This window comes from Lemur catta, chromosome 1 (assembly GCF_020740605.2).
Source record: "Lemur catta isolate mLemCat1 chromosome 1, mLemCat1.pri, whole genome shotgun sequence".
Lineage (NCBI taxonomy): Eukaryota > Metazoa > Chordata > Mammalia > Primates > Lemuridae > Lemur > Lemur catta.
The window spans coordinates 29,217,097-29,235,193 of NC_059128.1; the positions used below are offsets into that span (position 1 = coordinate 29,217,097).

The 18,097-nt window shown below is 45.1% G+C and overlaps 1 protein-coding gene across 2 annotated transcripts in view; it reads right to left on the reverse strand.

Annotated features, from left to right (window-relative positions):
• The window catches only part of SMOC1 (SPARC related modular calcium binding 1), a 139,565-nt gene that overhangs the window by 64,474 nt on the left and 56,994 nt on the right, over positions 1-18,097 (reverse strand). For both annotated transcript variants that reach the window (XM_045564796.1, XM_045564788.1), the window contains exons 2-3: positions 9,820-9,985; positions 8,592-8,704 (exon numbers count right to left, since the gene is read on the reverse strand). In XM_045564796.1, coding sequence (XP_045420752.1) covers positions 8,592-8,704; positions 9,820-9,985 — 279 coding nt within the window. The remainder of the gene's footprint in view (positions 1-8,591; positions 8,705-9,819; positions 9,986-18,097) is intronic.

Genomic DNA, 18,097 nt, shown 5'->3' on the forward strand with positions numbered 1-18,097 from the left:
GGAACTCAGATGCCCATCTGGGAGCACCCAAGCCCTGCATGCTTGCTCCAAAGCAAATGATTCCAGCCAGTCTGGGAGAGGACGGCATAGCGGCCTTTCGGCTACTGAACAGCCATTGAAGAGTAAGACAGAGGTTGGGATAGAAAAGTCCCCAGAGAACACAGTGGATACAGTGTTCTAAGCACAAAGCATGCTCCACCCACCCTCATCTTATTGTCCAGCCCTGCACCTGATGGGTAAGCCGGGGGTAACAGTTCCCCCATTGAAAAGATGAGAGTAGTGGCTCCCACCACATGCAAGAGATTATGACGAATCACTTCCTAGACAAGTCTTTCCTGCACATGAATGGAACAGGCCCTGTTCCTGCCATCATTTACAAAATTAAAAATTTAAATTCATAACTGCATAACTTAGATTGCTTACTCACTGAAAACTATTAATATATGCCATCCAGACCTCCTGCAGGAAGGCAAAAAGGCTCACTGTAACCCACAGTTTCTAATTTGAAAAAGAAATCCCTTCCTTGCTTATAGATTCAAAGAAGAAATATTAGCCTGTTGAAGACTGAGAGCTCTTGGAGATATGTAAGTCTCATCTTTGGTGAGGAGAATTTCCCACCACCAATTTTCTCCTTTCTCTCCCCACCTTTCCCTTCCCCTGCAAACATCAAACCAAGGTCACTATACAGTCACTAAATCTTGGACCACAGCACAGGCTACAGGTTCCTGGGCATTCCCCCTCCTAGACGCCCTGTGCAGGTGAAGGGAGCTGGCATCAACCCCACACATGGGTGTGGAACAAACTCATCTCACTGTTCACTTAAAAAGGAAAAAGAAGATTGTAAAACTTACTACACAGTTATAGTAATCAAGACAGTGTGGCACTGGCAGAAAGATAGACATATAAATTAATGGAATAGAATTGAGAGTCCAGAAATAAGCCATCAAATTTATGGTCAACTGATTTTTGACAACAACACCAAGACAATTAGAGGGGGGAAAATGGTCTTTTCAGCAAATAGTGCTGAGATAACTGGATATACACATGAAAAAGAATGAAGTTGAACCCTTGCTTTGCACTATGTATAAAAATTAACTCAAAATGGATCAAAGACCTAAATGTCAGAGCTAAAACCATAAAACTCCTAGAAAAAAACATAGGAGTAAATCTTTGTTACTTTGTCTTAGGGAATGGTTTCTTATATATGACAACAAAACCATAAGCAATAAAAGAAAAAAAAGATAAATTTGACTTCAAAATGAAAACTTTTGTGCCTCAAAGGAAAAATTTTAAGAAAAGACAACCCACAGGATTGGAGAAAATATTTGTGAATCATATATCTGATAAAAGTCTTATATCTAGAATATATAAAGAATGCACACAACTCAATAATAAAAAGATGAATTATTAAATTAGGAAATTGGCAAAGGATCTGAATAGACATTTCTCCAAAGATAGAGAAATGGCCAAAAAGCACATGAGAAAGTGTTCAACCTCCTTAGTCATTAGGAAAACACAAATCAAAACCACACCGTGATACCACTTCACATCTACTAGAAAGGGTAAAAATAAAAAGACAGACAACAACAAGTGTTGGCAAGGATGTGGAGAAGCTGGAGCCTTCATACATTGCTGGTGGGAATGTAAAATGGTACAGCCACCTTGGAAAATAGCCTGCCAGTTCCTCAAAAGTTTAAACATAGAGTTACCATATGACCTAGCAATTCTACTCCCAGCTACATACCAAGAAGATTGAAAACATATGTGCACACAAAAATGTACACAAATGTTTACAAGAGCATTATTTATAATAGCCAAAAATGGAAACAACCCAAATGTCCATCAGGTGATGAATGGATACACAAAATGTGGTATATGGATACAATAGAATATTATTTTATAATAAAAATGGATGAAGTACTGATTCATACTACAATGTGGATGAACCTTGAAAACAGTCTGCTGAGTAAAAGAAGCTACTCAAAAAAGCCCACATGTTATGAATCCACTGATATGAAATATTCAGAATAAGCCAATCATAGGCATGGAAAGTAGATCAGTGGTTGCCAGGGGCTAAGTAGAGCGGTAATAGGAAGTCACTGCTAATGAGTACAGGGTTTCTTCTTGGGAGATGAAAATGCGTTGGCATTAGACAGTGGTGATGGTTGCACAACTCCGTGAATGCACTAAAATCCATGCGATTGTGTATTTCAAAAGGGTAAATTTTATGGTGTGCGAATTGTATCTCCATAGAGCTACCATTTTAAAGAACAAAAGCAGGTGTCCAGCCCACAGAGCAGTTTGCCAACCTCTGGCCTAGCTCAACTCTCCCATTTTACCCTTGAGCAAACTAAGAACCTAAAGAAGAAAGAAACTAACACGTGCTAAGCAACAACAAAGTGCTAAATAGAGGGCATTTTGTATCAGATATCATGTGCAGAATCTGGTTGTTTGGAACAAAAGCAATTCCATGGAAAACACATGTAAAACAAGTAGCAAGATGCCCTGGACACAGTAGATGTTTAAATTGTAATAATAATAATGTTTATCGAACAGTTAGCAAAACAGGACAAAGAAAAGCAATCACTTGCCCAACAGTAGGTCCATTTACCATTTATGCCGTCTATACATAAAGGATGGGCTTGAATTTTTAACACTATGACTGTTTGAAAAAAAACAAAAAAAGAGTTGGCATTGTAGCAGGTTTAAGGCAGGGCTTCATCCACTAAAACACACAGAACTGGCTTTGTCTGCGGGATCCAAAGGGACCATCTGTGGCTGAAGCAGCTTAGGAACACTGCGTCTTACAGATGCACCCCAGGTCTCTGTACTTTACCCACAGAGTCCTCTACCCTGCCTGAGGAGAGAGCCACGCTGTCTGTCTCTCTAGGCAAGATCTTTCCACATTAAGACAAAAGCTCATTGCCCTTGGACTCTTTTTAGACCTCCAGGCTCATCAAGATAGGACAAATCCTTTCCACCCCATGAGGACGCTCAGCACTCCAGCCTGCCAACGTTTAATCAGCCGAGGGCAATGAAGGCTCACGTTCATGAAAAGCATAGATACCAGGGACGGGCACACCAATAGCGCTGGCTTAAGCATTATAAAAGCGATCCACGTAACAAAAACATCTGTACTCCCTTAATATATTGAAATTTAAAAAAAAAAAAAACAGCATAGATACCTTCAGGACTTGCTGAGAATCTGGAAAAGGAAGGACCAGAGGGTAAACCAAGGTGTTTCCAGGGCAAGCTAACCACATGACTCAGGTCTACAGGGATGCCATCGGGAAGAAGAGGTTCTATGCTGTGGGGGTGGGGTGGGGGAAGGGGAGCTAAAGAGGAATAAGACCTGCTTCATAGCTCAACCCCAGGCACCTAGGAAATAAGTGTGTATTTCCCCAGGCTTTAGCGAACACGACAATAAAAAATATAGAAATACAACAGTAAGAACTACAGAAATGACAAGGGAGCCCTCTACCTTTGTCAAAAAGCACAGAACTTTTTTGTTTTGTTTTTTTTTTTAGCTTCCAGCTTCAGAACAAAACATCATCAAGAAAAAATTATAGCTCCCCAGATCCCTATATGAAAGAAAATTATCTCAGAAATAAAAAAGGTATATATATGTGTGTGTGTGTGATATATGTGTGCTCTGGTTGTGGGAGCAGTGGTTAGAATGAGTGAAAAATGTTGGTGCCTGTAGAGCTACATCAAGAAAAATTGTTCCTGGAACACAGAGCTCAAAGACGGGGAAAAAATAACACATTTTTTTTCACATAAAAGTAATATAATGAATAGTGTTTCATGTTGTATAATATTATTAGAACTACAATCCATCTACACAGAAAATGGCTTGGGAATGTGTCTGATAACAACAGCCACTAATCAACCGCATAGTAGCTCAACATTTATGGAAACAATTGAGTAATATGCATCAAATGCCTCAAAAACTGCATGTCCTTTTGACCCAATATATAGCTTCTGGAAATGTAATCCCCAAATTTCCAGGATTTATGATACATTCAAACAATAGGATACAATGCAGCCATTTTAAAAAATGTAAGGTAGAGCTATCTGTAACTTACCTAGAAATAAGTCCACAATACAATTACTTAAGAAAATATTATAAAACAATATATGATATTACAACATTTTTAGTACAGTGATAATAAGTACACATAAGGAAAAAATTCTAGAGAGGGTTAGCCATTTCAGGGAGATGAAATCACTGGCTTTATCTCTTGCCCACTTTTCTACTAGAATCGTTTTCTTTCTGTATTATAGGAGTTCTTTATATAAGATTGGCTCTTTGTCATTAAGGCTAATGTGTGTCGTTTGCTTTTGCATTTTTGTTTTGTTTGGTTTGGTTTGGTTTGATTTTGGTTTTGTTTTTTAGAGACGAGATCTCACTGTGTTGCCCAGGCTGGAGTGCAGTGGGGCTATTCACAGGTGCGATCGTAACACACCATAGCCTCAAACTCCTGAGCTCAAGTGATCCTCCCACCTCAGCCTCCCAAGTAGCTGGGACTACAGGCATGTTCCACCATTCCCAGCTTTGCTTTTAGTTTTGTTTTTTTTTGGGGGGGGGGTTATGTTCAGAAATTTTCAATTAGCATGCATTTTCTTAATAATAAAATGCATTCAGAACTCCAAATAACTGACTTGTAAATGGATTTCTGGAACATCACCCGTTGTATATACATGGTCTTTTACATAGTTACTTTATCATATGTCTTAATATCTTTTCTGCGTGTAAACTCCTTGAAGGCAGAGGTCATGACATTTTTTTGAATGCCCCATAGCAACCAGCCTACAGCCCAGAATACAGCAGAGCTCAAAAATATCTAGGATGAAAAGATACTGTGTCTGGAGATTTGCTCTAAAGCAATCCAATTTGAAGTGGGAGATGAAAATGGGATAAAGATGAAACAGAATTGGCCACATGTCAGTCATCATTGAAGCTAGGTGATGGATACATGGAGTTCATTATACTGTTATTTCAACTTTCTTGTATTTTTTTAAATTTCTATAATCAAAAGGTTGGGTTTTTTTAATGTTTGTTTAATTAATCGTTCAACAACATCAGAGAGCGAACTTCTGGAATAACAATGGTGATGAAAATGAAATACATATGCATCAAGGCCACGTTTGTAGCCCCCAAAATTTAAAAACATGGGCCTCAAAATTAGGTAGGCTTGAATACAAATCTTTTTTAGCTTAGTGACCTCAAACCAGCTATTCAACCCCTTCAAAACTCAGTTTTCCTTTATAAATAAAGGTATTATATTAATAACCTCAAAAGGTTTTAGTGAAGATTAATAGGTGTAAAATTCAGTGCCTAGCACCTAGGAGCACTCAATAAAGAGTCAACATAGTTATTCAATGATGCACATGCTTGCCAAGCTCCAGCCAACACTGTCTGATGGTGAAGATCCAACACCCTCCCACTATGACTGATGCTTCAGTTAATCAGCCTGGGCACCAGACAACTGCTTGGCAGAAGACTTGGTAGAACAGATGTCAGGAATTATGTTCCCGATACCCCAAAGAGAAAACAGATAAGACCACAGCCAAGGACAAAGCCTGTAGCTCCTGCCCTTCCTCAGCAGATCACCAAAGAGGCTTAATTCCACCTCCCCATGATGTAATCAAGAAACAAGAGTGATGAACTCCTTAGAACAGTGGTTTGAAACTTTGACCAAATATTGGCATCACCTGGAGAGCTTGAAAAAATACAACGTATGTGTCCCACTCCCAGAATTTGATTTAATGGTCTGAGATGTGGCCCAGGTATTCAGACTTTGAAAAATCTAATGCACAATGTTGCTGCTGTAGAAGGAAGATGAGCCACTCATGTATGTGAGTTGGGTCAGGGGTAGAATTCCCCCATAAGCTTCAAGAGAGGGTTACTGTGTAATATTCACAGGGCTAAAATATGTTATTAACACCAGGATGTGTACCTATCAATATTCTAAAGAATATTAAAGCAATGTAGTTTGTCTCTCAGCTTTGTTCTTGAAGAAAAATAAAAAGCCCAGCTAAGTGGTGGTGCAGGTTGGGGGAAGGAGAAAGCATCCGTCTCGGCGTTTTGGCAGCCTGTCACTGTGACTGAAGCACACTCAAAGAGGCAGCCTCATTTTGTGAAGTTATTGCAGCGTCTTTGATCAGAGGAAAGGCACATCCATTTCAATCACTGTGGCTGGGACGGGCCCGCTGTCTGGCTGTCTGGCTGTCTGGCTGCCCACGCGGGCGAGCCAGCCTCGAGCCTACGGACACATGGCAGTGCTTAGTGTGTCAAACAAATGAGCGCGTTCTTGACTGTCTACACAACCTTTGCTGAACTTTAGGGGCCCTCTCATTTAGCAATTCAGCCCGGACTAATCTGGAAGTTCCTTTCCCCCAGCAAACACCACCTGGTCCAGCCTGGCCTCGACAAAACAAAAGCTGGCCAGCAGGCTGTCTGTCACGAGGCAGCAAACACTTCAGAATCAGGAGGGCAGGGGTCAACCGTCCTCATAAGCAACACGCCCAGGATTACACAAACCTCGAGAAAGGGAAAACCAATGTCACAGACTCTGCCCTCCTCTCTGTTACCTTTACCCTGTCTCAGCACAAACTAATCTGAGGGAGGTATGATTTCTTGCCCCCGGACATGAATTCTTAGCAATGCGGTTTCAAATATATACAAAGATCACCTGCATTCTTCTTACTAGAATAAATAGTCAATAAAATTTCATGAGAGAATTCATCAATTTTCAAATGTGGGGAGTTTCAAGTTTAAAAGATTTTGGGTTTTTTTTTTTCCCTTAAGTGATATCAATCATAAAATCTTAGGAAGATTTGAGTAGTAGAACCACAGCAGAGATGGGAATAATGATGATACAAATATTTATATAGCATTTATGTGTTCCAAGTGTTTTCCACGTGTTAACTCATTTAATCCTCATCACAACCTTATGAGGGAAGCTATAATAATAATCATTAATAATACTAATATATAATGACATATATAACATGATTATTATCACATACAATTATTATATAACACATAACAATAACGGAGATATATCAACCTGATTTTCAGATGACGAAACTGTGACCCTGAAAAGCTCAGGGACCTGCCTGAGGTGGTGGGGGCTGGGCTTCACACCCAGGCATTCTGGCTCCAGAATCGGTGCTAGCCACGGCACCAGGCTGCCTCCTTCCAGTGCCACCCCACCCGTGCCAGTTCAGAGAGCAGCAGGGTAGGGAGGTCTTTGGAGGGCTCTGGAGTCAGGGGCATCTGGGTTTGAACCAGCTCTGCTACTCTACATCCCAGTGCTGTTGCATCATCTGTAAACAGGGATAAAACACCTACCTCACAGGCTATGGTGAGGCTTAGAGGAGAAAACAGATAAAAGGCACCTCTCCCAGGGTTGGCAGCTAAGGTCAGTTTCATCCAGTGGTCCTTGAGCCTGTTTGCACATTTGAATCAACTGGGAAACTTTTAAAACACTGATGTCCAGTTCCACCCATCCCTCCACATTTCCACCCCAACAGGCAGTCTCAAATCAGTAATCCCCTGCACCCCACCCAGAAATGAAATCTGAGACCCCTCCGGACCAAAGGCCAGACGACACCCTTTGCCCCACTGATTCAGAATTAGAGGGAAGTTTTTAAACCCCTGAAGCCTCTGCCCCAGTTCTGAGAGAGAGGGATTCCCCCAAATGCTGCTCAATTGAACAATGAAAGTCGTAGGCACTGGGACCCGGCCGGGACCACTTGGCTAAGCTCACCCTCGTCCAGCTCCCTTCCCCACTCTCGTTGCCACAGCACCTCCATCCAGCTGGCGCACATCTTACTAAAGCCTCCCGCCCCCCCACGCTACCTCCCGCCACAAGCCCCTGTGTGGGAGGGGGCAGCCCGCAGCTTCCCTAAGGAGCACCTTACTGTCCCGCCACGGCCTGGGTTTTAGAAATAGTCTGTGCCAACGTCAACACGGTCAGCATTCCTTCTACACAAAGCACTACCCGGAAGATCATGCGGGATGAGAGGTGGGACTGCCTGAAAAGAGGTTTTAAAATCTGAGTGTTTGCATATCCACGCACACCCGCGTGTGCACGCACATGCACACACACGCTCGCTCGCTCGCTCCAAGAATTATAGAACACTTTGTGCTCAAAGAGGGCTCTGCTTCGTGCAGGGACCGGGGGTAGGAAGCAGGGAGTCCGGAGGGGTAGCAATAAACAGTAAAGGGAATGCCGGGGTTGCCCGTGGAAACTGGCAGGACTGAGAAAAAATAATCGGCCCACGTCTGACAGAAGAGAAAAGCGCAGGTCCAGCCCTCGGCGGAGAGAGCCGGCAGGGAGGACGAACCGAGGGATGCCAGTCTGCTGGCTCGGACGTCGTGCCTCTTTGCAAGACCCACTGCCAGTTGGCAGGAGGTGGCGCGGAGGGCCCGGGAGGGGGAGGTGGCGCAGGGGGGAGTTGAAGGGCCTCTCACTCAGCAGTTTCCCAGAAAGTGAAGGCGCCAAGCGGCCCTCGCGCTCCCGGACACCTCCCCTCCCCCAGAGTCCAGGGAACGGGCCCCAGAGAATTGTCCGAGGTCTCACCTGGGTAAAGGAGCCATCCTCACTGCACTCTGGGACAAACACAGCCTCCTGAGGCTTCTTGGCTTGCTCTAGGGCTTGGGCCCGCTCCAGGCGACACTTGCTCTGGCCAGCATCTAAAAGGGGAGAGGAGTGTACTTCATATTTCACTTGGATTCCACGCTGGAGCCATGGGACAAAATGGCTGTCCCTCCACCTGTGGGGGAGCCGCACCCCCCGCGGGCTTGTCTGGCAATACAAGGGCAGTGGCTAGCAACCGTCCCTGGGCCCATCTTCCTTGTTATGCTATCCTTAGAAAAGTGGGGAGTGGAGGCTTCATGTTTGTACCAGGTTCCGCCTGTCTTTGCTCCCAAGTACCCCTACCCTAACCCAGAAAAAAAATGTTTCCCTTCCATTATTTTTCACTTGGTTTATGCTATTAATATAACTAGTAAGCCCGAGGGGGTTCAAAGATGTTTTATGGTTCAAGAATTGCAAATACTTTCTTTAGAAAATCAAAGGCTCGAGGGCAGCCTGCTTAGCTTCCTGCCACCCCTGTGATGGCTCTAAGCAGTCCAGGGTCACAAACTCAAATATCTACAGCACTCAGGGAGGCAATATAGATTAGAGAAATGAGCTGGGTATGAGAAGAATGGCACTTAGTTCTGAGACACTATAGGGAGGGCTGAAGATTGCGGAAAACTGGAGAGCAGCCTCCCCTTTAAAGCGGGTAGCTGCTACTCAGCTCTAGCCATGTGTTGCTTTGCAGGAACACAGACCTAATGTTACCAGAACTTCCAATTTTGGAGGAAAAGTACAAAAAGCCAGATTTTTATGTTGAATCTCCCAATTTTTAAATGTTGTCCCAAATGTTTTTAAACATGTGAGCAGACCAAATAAAACATATCTGTCAGCCAACAATCTGGAATCCCTGTTCAGGAGCCAGCAATAATGTCTTGCCATTTTAAGTATCTCTATTAAAAGAAAAGAAAAAATGAAAAAAGAAAAGCACTAGCCATACAGCAGCACATCTCTCTAAGTCCTTGCCTGTGGCAGTGTTTGGAAGACAGAGAAGTGCTCACTGCTTCAGGTAGACCAGTTCTCCCTCCCCGTGCCCCAATAGAAGGGGTAAAGAGACAGGACAGCAAACCACATGGACAGACTCATTCCAGGCTCTCTCTGCAGAGTGCACAGTGTGGAGAGCTGTGGTGCCAGGAGCCTCTCCTTGGCTGGGTGGGGGGTGTACACTCACCTTTGCATCTACCTCGGTGTACCACGCCCAGGGTCAGGTCTCGGCACTTGGCTCGCTGGAACTCACACATGGACTCGTAGGACCTGCCGTCCGAGGCACAGATGGGTTTGGGCTGAGTCCTGGAGCAGTGGAGGTTGCACTGAGGGTCACGGTCACTTATTAGAAACTAGGTTGGAAAAAAATGAAAGAGTATAGGGGTTACTTTTGCAAGAAAAGTGGGGTGAGTCTATGACTTACAGTACTAGTTTGTCCTTGGGAAGCAAGTCCCAAATAAGCCCAAAGTTATTAAACCCTAGAGATGAAGGGAACTGAGCAGCCACAAACTCTAATCAAGGAAGGCATTCTCTGTACAGCATAACAACAATAATGTCTAATGATTACAGACCATCAACAGGCACTGTGCCAAGTAATTCACAAGTAGGGTCTCCGTCCTCACAACCATCCTATGAAACTATTTATTTTGCAGATAAGGAAACTGACATCCAGAATGCGGTAACTTTCCCAATGTCACATAGCTATAAGTGGTGGAGGCTGACTTTGAACCCAGATCTGCTGGAAGTAAAATCAAAGCTTTAACCATCCATGCAGATGGTCATGCAACCCCCATCTAGGTACTTCCTCAAATCAGGAACTCACTATAAATCTCCAAATTCCATCTTTGTGAAGTTTTATTTATTAGACAGTATTGAGCCCCAAATCTATCACCATTCAATTTCTTCCCACCTCTCCCTGGTAGAATACAGGTTAAGTGATTTTCTGTGGGAAAGGGATTTCCCGATTTTAAAAATAGCAATAATAATCAGCTTGGGAAATGCCTAATAAACATGTTTCTTTGGTGCAAGACTTCTCAGACAGCTTTGAAACATTCTTATACATTATGAACCTCTAAGAGGTAAAGCAAATTAAAGATAGCTGCAAAATATTTGCTGCTCCTCCCACTGAGCTACGGAATCTAATCTCCTCTCCTTGAATCTGGACTGGCTGGCCTCAGAAACTTGCTGGACCAAGAAAATGCTGTGGAAGTGATGTTTTGGGATTTCTGCGCAGGTTATACAAAGCCTTGTAGCTCCTTCCTAGGCCTCTTGCAATCCTTACTCTGAGGGAAAACAGCCACCATGTAAGAAGCTAACAACCTGTGACCACCATACTGTGAGGAAGCCCAAGTTAGCATGTGTCAAAACCATATGGAGAGAGAAATGTCCAACCAGCCCAGGCACAGAGATATGTGAGTAAAGATGAGTCTAGCCCCACCTGTTATCTGACTGCAACTAACAAAAATAAAGATAAGTATAGCTGACCCTTAAACAACATAGGTTTGAACTGCATGGATCCACTTATATACAGATTTTCTTCAACCAAATGTAGACTGAAAATACATTAGTCATGGGATACAAAACCCTTGTATATGGAGAGCCAGCTTTTTATATATGTGGGTTCAGCAGGGCCAACTACACAACTTGAGTAGGCATAGATTTTGGTATACTCAAAGATCCTGGAACCAATTCCCTGCATATACTGAGGGATGACTGTAAATGCATGAGAGACCCCAACCAAGAACCACCCAGCTGAGCCCAGTTAACCTACAGAACTGTGAGAGATAACACTAAATTGTTTAAAGCAGTTAAGTTTTGTGGTCATTTGTTATTGGCAATCAATAACCAGATCAAGAAGCATACACAATGAAGCATCTTTCAAACTCATTTGACCTTAAGCACATTTATCAGTGAACCTCCTGTCAACAACTATAGAATAGAGCTGGAGAACAATAATTGGGCCATTGCAATCCATGGGCTTCTGTTCAATAACCCATAATAGATCATATGGGCCTTGAGAGCTAGGTCCACTCTCTCTCACTCCCGTGTGGCAGAGCGCCCGGGCACACTGGAGAATCTTTAGCAGCAAGGGTTGAGGGGACCAATATCCTGCAATAATGCACGGCAATGTCGGGAGCACACATCGGGCCGTCAGTGATGCTAGAGTTGACTGTATAATCACACCAAGCTCATGGAGGCTTTGGGAAGGTGTGAATACAAGCCCTGTCTCAGATATATTTGCAGGCCCTTTGTGTGAAGCACATAGATGAGACTTGTTGAAGGTAGTACCACACCCTTCCAGGGAGGGCTGGAAACACACACCTCACACTGGCCAAACTCCAAGAGAGCCTAAGCCTGTCCGTGAGTACACAGACCACAGGCCAGCCATGAAGCCAGTGCTTCCTGCCACCCTGACCTCATGCCTGGGTGCTGGCTGCTTAGCATGGGGAAGGGCATCTGAGGGCCGAAACCACTACACAGGCCTAGTGGGGATGGACGGTGCAACTTGGCCGTCTCACAGGTTAAACCTGAGTCCTGCCCAAGGCCCCAAGGGAACTATCCTGATAGTGTCTCATGAGCACAGCATTTGGTAGAGTCCAGTGTTCAGGGCAAAAATAAATAACATATAAAGTCACATCGAGAGGAAGCCCACTGCCTCGCAGGCTGCCACACACAGGAGGGATGAGTTGACGGGGATGGCAAGAGGGGACAGTGTCATCCGAAGTCAACTCTCTCATGGGACCCCCAGCCTCGGCTCCCTCAGATTGTCCCTTGAGTGGTGTCCTCTGCCCTTGAGGACCTTCACACGGTCACCCAGGCCAGGCAGGCAGAATCTGTCCCTGTGGACACCCCCTCCAACCCAGCCTCTGCCCTGGCTCCTCTGTCACCAGCTCACTGCTGCGGGCGCACACTGGCCCGCTCCCCACCTCCCAAACTAGCTACATTTCCCCCTGCCTCCAGGCCTGCAGACACACCGATCCTTCTCCATTCCCTGACACCCTGTTTCAGAGGCTGGCTCACCCCATCTCTTCTGGGAGGTGTTCCCGACTCTCACCAGCGAGGACGGGTCCCCCGCAATAAGCTCTCACACCTCGCTTTTCCTTCATGGCTCGTGACACAGTTTGTGATGATGACTCTATTTGTGTGGTTTGATTAACAATGGAATCCCCAACTCTGAGCTCCATAAAGATGAGGATGATGTCTGTTTTTCCTGGAACAGCCCCCGCCCAGCATCTAGCACAATGCTGGGGCACCCTGTTATTTGTGGGATGAATGTATCCCTGAGGAGCATTTTCTACCTGGCATTACCTCAAACCCTGCCGGCGTGACAGACCTGGCCTCCCGGGCTCCTGCCCATGCTGGGATCCCTGGGGCCACACCCCCACCCCATGCTCTGAGCCTTGCTTTCTCAGGTCACCTCCCCCCCTACCCCCCATGGCGTTACACATGGGCACAGGTAGCTGAGCGCATCCTGTCCTCACGCCACCTCAGAACAAGATCTCTTATCAGGCACATCTCGCAGTGGGCCTGAAGTGCCTGGACGGCAGGGCCGTCTTATCTGGATATTCAGTGTTCGGTGTCTGGCGCACACAGTAGGCTCTTGGTAAACAGTTTTTCACTCTGTGAAGTCATTTTTGCAATCGGGTCAGTGTTTCTGTTTGCAGTGTTGCTCTGTAACAATGAAAAGCAGTGCAGCCTAGTGGTTAGAAGTATGGCTCTGAATCCAGGCGATGGGTCACTTCCAGCTCTGACACCTACAGGCTGTTTAATCTCGGGAAAGTTGCCTAACTTCTCTGGGCTTTAGTTTTCTCATCTGTAAAAGAAGGATAGTAGTAACATACCCTGCACCTCATAGTATTGTGGGAAGATTAGTTAACATACCTTAAGTCACATATAGGTTCTTGTTCATCTTTTTTCTTTGGAATTTAAATGAGGAAAGAGATTTTTTAAAGAGAATACACAGAAAAAAAGGAGGGAACGAGAATGACAAAGTTTCTTTTTAAACCCACCGAGGCTGCCTTGCTGTCTACTCCACAGTTCACAGGAAAGGGGAGCTGCAGGCATCCCTGTGGGGTTGAGCCATGGGCCATAAATTCAGTTTGAAAATTGTCTGCTCTGCGCCAACAGAGACGCCAGAGCACTTGTGCCAGAGACCAGCTTAATAACAAGAGGAACACTCTGTCTGCAAACAGACAGGTTAAAGAGCTCCAGAAGCCCCACCTATCCCAGCACACAGAGATCGTTCTCCGCTTCGGAAGCGCTCCCAAAAGATTCCTGTCTAGAAATTACCAGTTCTTGAGGCCGAGTACAAAGTTCAGAGACAGCACGGGGCCATTGCTAGAGACCGTTTTCAGTTGACGATGGGGTCTCGTTTTCAGTTGACGATGGGGTCTCGTTTTCATTTGTTTTAAGAACTGTATGTATTTGTGATTGTTTAAAAACAAACAAACAAATAAACAAAAACCCAAAAACAAACAACAACAAAAAAATAAAGAAGTCCATAAAATGGAGTTTAAACAGAATGACTATGCCCTAATAGGATGACCCAAGCCTCCAGGGCCCAAAGGGATTATTTTGTGTCCACAAACACTGAGGACGAGGTAATCCTCCAGCTTTGTTCATCCATCAGTTCATCTACTCTGTGCTCAATAAGTGAGCACCGACAGTGAGCCCAACAAACTCCCAGGCAGAGGAAGGAACACATAACCAACATAGTCTCTGGCCTCAGGGAGCTTCCACTCTAGAGTGGAGACAACAAGCAAGCTGACATTTACCATACGGTGCAGTAGCAGGATACCACAGAGACACTAAGATAGAGACACCAAGAGAGGACTTAGTCCTAGGCACTCAGGAATGCTCCAAAGCCACACAGTCCAACAGCACTTCCCACGATGATGGAAATGTTCTATATCTGTGCCATCCAATATAGTAGCCACAAACCACATGCGGCTATCAAACACTGAAATGTAGCTAATGCAAGTGGGGACCGAAATATTTAGTCGTGTTTAATTTTAGTTAATTTAAATTTAAATGACCACATGTGGCTAGTGGCTGCCATATGCAATAGCCCAGCTACAAAGCAAACAAACCAAGAGGAGAGGGGAGGAGAGTGAGGAGAGTCCTCAACTGAGTTTTTCCTACTTGAGCCAGGCTAAGACTGATTGGACTAAGGGGAAAAAAAAAGAAGTCGCTCCTGAAAATAATGTCTGCGTTTTGAAACTAGACAGTAAATCAGTTCATTACTTATGGGTCAACAGCCAGGATATCCCAAGAGTCTGTCACAGTCCACCTGAAGTCACGAAGGTGGCTTTTTCCTCTCTTCTTGCAAGAGACAGGAGTCCAGACTAGCAGTCCCCAGCACCAGCCTGTGGTCTATGTCAGTTCTCCCAGCACACAGACAAACCTCTCAGAGTCTGAGTCACCCTGCTGCGACTGTCTGTTGTGGGCACAAGAACAACCATGGTTGGTGGAAATTTTTGGTGTTGGGTACAGGCAAGCTGTCTCCCCAACAAGCCAAACACTGAGCCACTTCCCTATAGCGGGAAAATAGTATTTTTATAAAACTCCTCACATAAATTTCCTTCCTTCTTCCTAACCAAAGGACAATAAAAACAAAATAATAATGTTAAATAGGATTGCATAATACGGAAACCAAACAAAAGGGGCTGGGATAATTGTGTATTTGCAGTTCTCTCCCACCCTCTCTCCTTGGGGAGTAGATGACTCCAAACATTTTGTGTTTTGGTCACATTTGTAAAGTAGGACAGACTCTTAAAATACATATAAACAAGTTATCCTTCCTATTGGAAAAGTAAGCTCCTGGCTGGGGCCACCTTTGCCATGGAGGAGATTGGAGTAGACGAAATTAGTGTTAGAACAACCACCCCTTCTGCCTGAAATAAACACACGCTGATCCTTGCCCTTCCATGTCCAGCAGAGTAGAATGCAAACCCTGTCTCTGCTTTTTCTCAGAGAAACCACCCCAGTACCACAAGCTGTGTTAGGTTTGACTGAATGCCAAGTTTCCATGACAATGTGGGGAGCAACAGAGCCAGCCTAAGGTTCCATCTGGAAGGAGACGTTCACTTCTTTATAATATAGAGCTGTTCTCACAGTCTTACCTTCCACCTGCTAGTATCATGCTGACTTACCCAGTATCTAAAATCCAAACAGCCATCTTGTAAAACGTATAACTCCATACTGTGCCCAGGTGTAGAGGAAGGGGTAGCAGTCATACTAAAGAACCAGGTCAGTGGTCCACCACTGGGTTTGGGAGAGTGAAGTCCACAATTTGGAGCAACAAGTGGTATTTCTCTTTATGATATCATACTCAAAAATCACAAGCCAAACTCAAACTAATTTTAGGTTTTTCTTTAATAAATTCATATGTTATACAACTTCAAGTACTCACTTTTAGCATTTTTGCTTCATGTGTCTATTGCTACAAAGCAAACCACCCCTAAACTTAGTAGCTTCCAAGAATGATTTATCATTTCTCATAATTCTGTGTATTGGCTGGGCTCAGCTGGGAGGTTCTTCTACTCCATGTGGTATCAGCTGAGATAACACATTTGACTGCATTCAGTTGGGAGCTTGGCTGGGGCTGAAACAACCACTATAGCTTTACTCACTGGTGCCCCAGCTGGGGTTGCTGAAATGGCTAGGGGCTGGCTGGAACTCTGTCTCCAGCAGGCTTTCCTCTCTTATCCACAAGGACTTCATTTAGTCCTTGCCTAAAAGACTCTATCTCTTGCCTAGGTGATTAACTCTTTGCTACCAACCCCTGCCCCCTCAAATCAAGCTCAAATTTTGTTACTTTCTTTTCTTTCAAAGAACATCTATTAGATAATGAAAGCCACATATTAAACACAGTATTTTTCCCTTGAATTGAAGGAAACGAAAAAAAATCCCTAAGTCATTGAAGAGAATGTACCAGTGTGCTGAGACGACACCCATATACCCATGGCAGATATCACTAAATGATCATGGATTCATTCCAGTGAGCCTGGCTGTAGCCTCCAGGAAGCCTTCCCATCAGCCTAGAGATAAGTCATCTCATCCATAAGTCAAGCAGTCATCTGAGACCCTCAGCTGCTGAGCCTGAAGTGAGGATATGTCAAGGTAGAAAGCTCCGATAATTTAACAGCCAATGTGATTAGCACTCTGGTTTTTCTGGCAGCTACCATGTGCTTGCACTTGAGTAAGAACAGCTAGGTGATACAATGGATGCATATATAGGTTAGTTTTTTGACACCCTGAATTCATTTTCCTACAGATTCAACATTGTAAATAGTGGTGAGTTTTCCCCACCTGCAAATGCCTATGAGGAAGTCAAGAGAAGGAGGGCAATGCCTACCCGCATGCCTGCTGGGCAGGTAACAGGCACACAGAGATCACAGCCCCCTCTACTGCTCCTGCCTGCCTCAGGACCATGCACATGCTAAGCCCCTGCCTGGAATGTGCTTCCACCTCACAACCTCCAATTTCAGGGCAAATGCTACTTCCTTGGGGCATCTGACTTCCAAAGTAGGTTGAGACCCCTGTAGTGAGCCCCCAGAATACCCTCTACTGTCCACTGTACAACTGCCCATGCACGACTGTGATTACATCCTCCCCTACTGTGGGCAGAAACCAAGATCTGGTGCACACTGCTAGATCCCCAGTGCCCAGCAGGGGCCATACCCACAGTGGGTGCTCAGTAAATATTCACGGCTTGAATGAATGAGGAGGAAACCTTAGGCTCAGCAAGGCTGGGCCAGGACACGGTAGAGCACTCCTTTAAGTCTGACTCTCATGGCCCAGATTCCTTCTACTACACCACAGTGCCTCCCTCCATGTAGGGGTTTACCAGGCGCTGTGCCCCAGATGCTGCCAAGGGGCAGAGGGGCCCTGCTGTCAACTCTGCAACAGTGGATGGAGTCTCTAGCAGTAGCCCCTCGGCGGGACAGGAGAGGAAAAGGGCTCCGGAAGCAGAGAGATCTTCCCTAAGAGAGGAGGTATTTTTCAGTCTTGTTTGTAAATCAAAGTCCAGCTCAAGTTTTTAGAACTCCAGTACAAAAAAGCATTTCTGGGAGGTAAATCTACAATTGAAAGGGGGAAAAAGCCACTCCTGGAGCCAAGCCTGCAAGAAAAAGTGGAGAATCCCATTCCAGATGTCTAGCTGTGGCTCAGCCTCTCACCCTCCAACCAGGGACTGTCCGCCCCTCACCACTTTCTTCACCATCTGTAAAACTGGACTTTGCCTTTTGCTCTGGGCCCCGCATCTCTGGGAATGGAGAGCAGTTTCACATTTACACATCACTCACCCGTCCACCATCAAATCCGTCCTCCCCGTTGAAAATCCACATCCCTGCTGCTGCCAGCTGGCCTCCCCCTTCCCTGACCCCATGACCACGGCATTTACACAGGTGCGAAGGAGGCCTCGATCCGGTGGCCTGGGAGCGGGGCTGGGCGACGATGGAGGA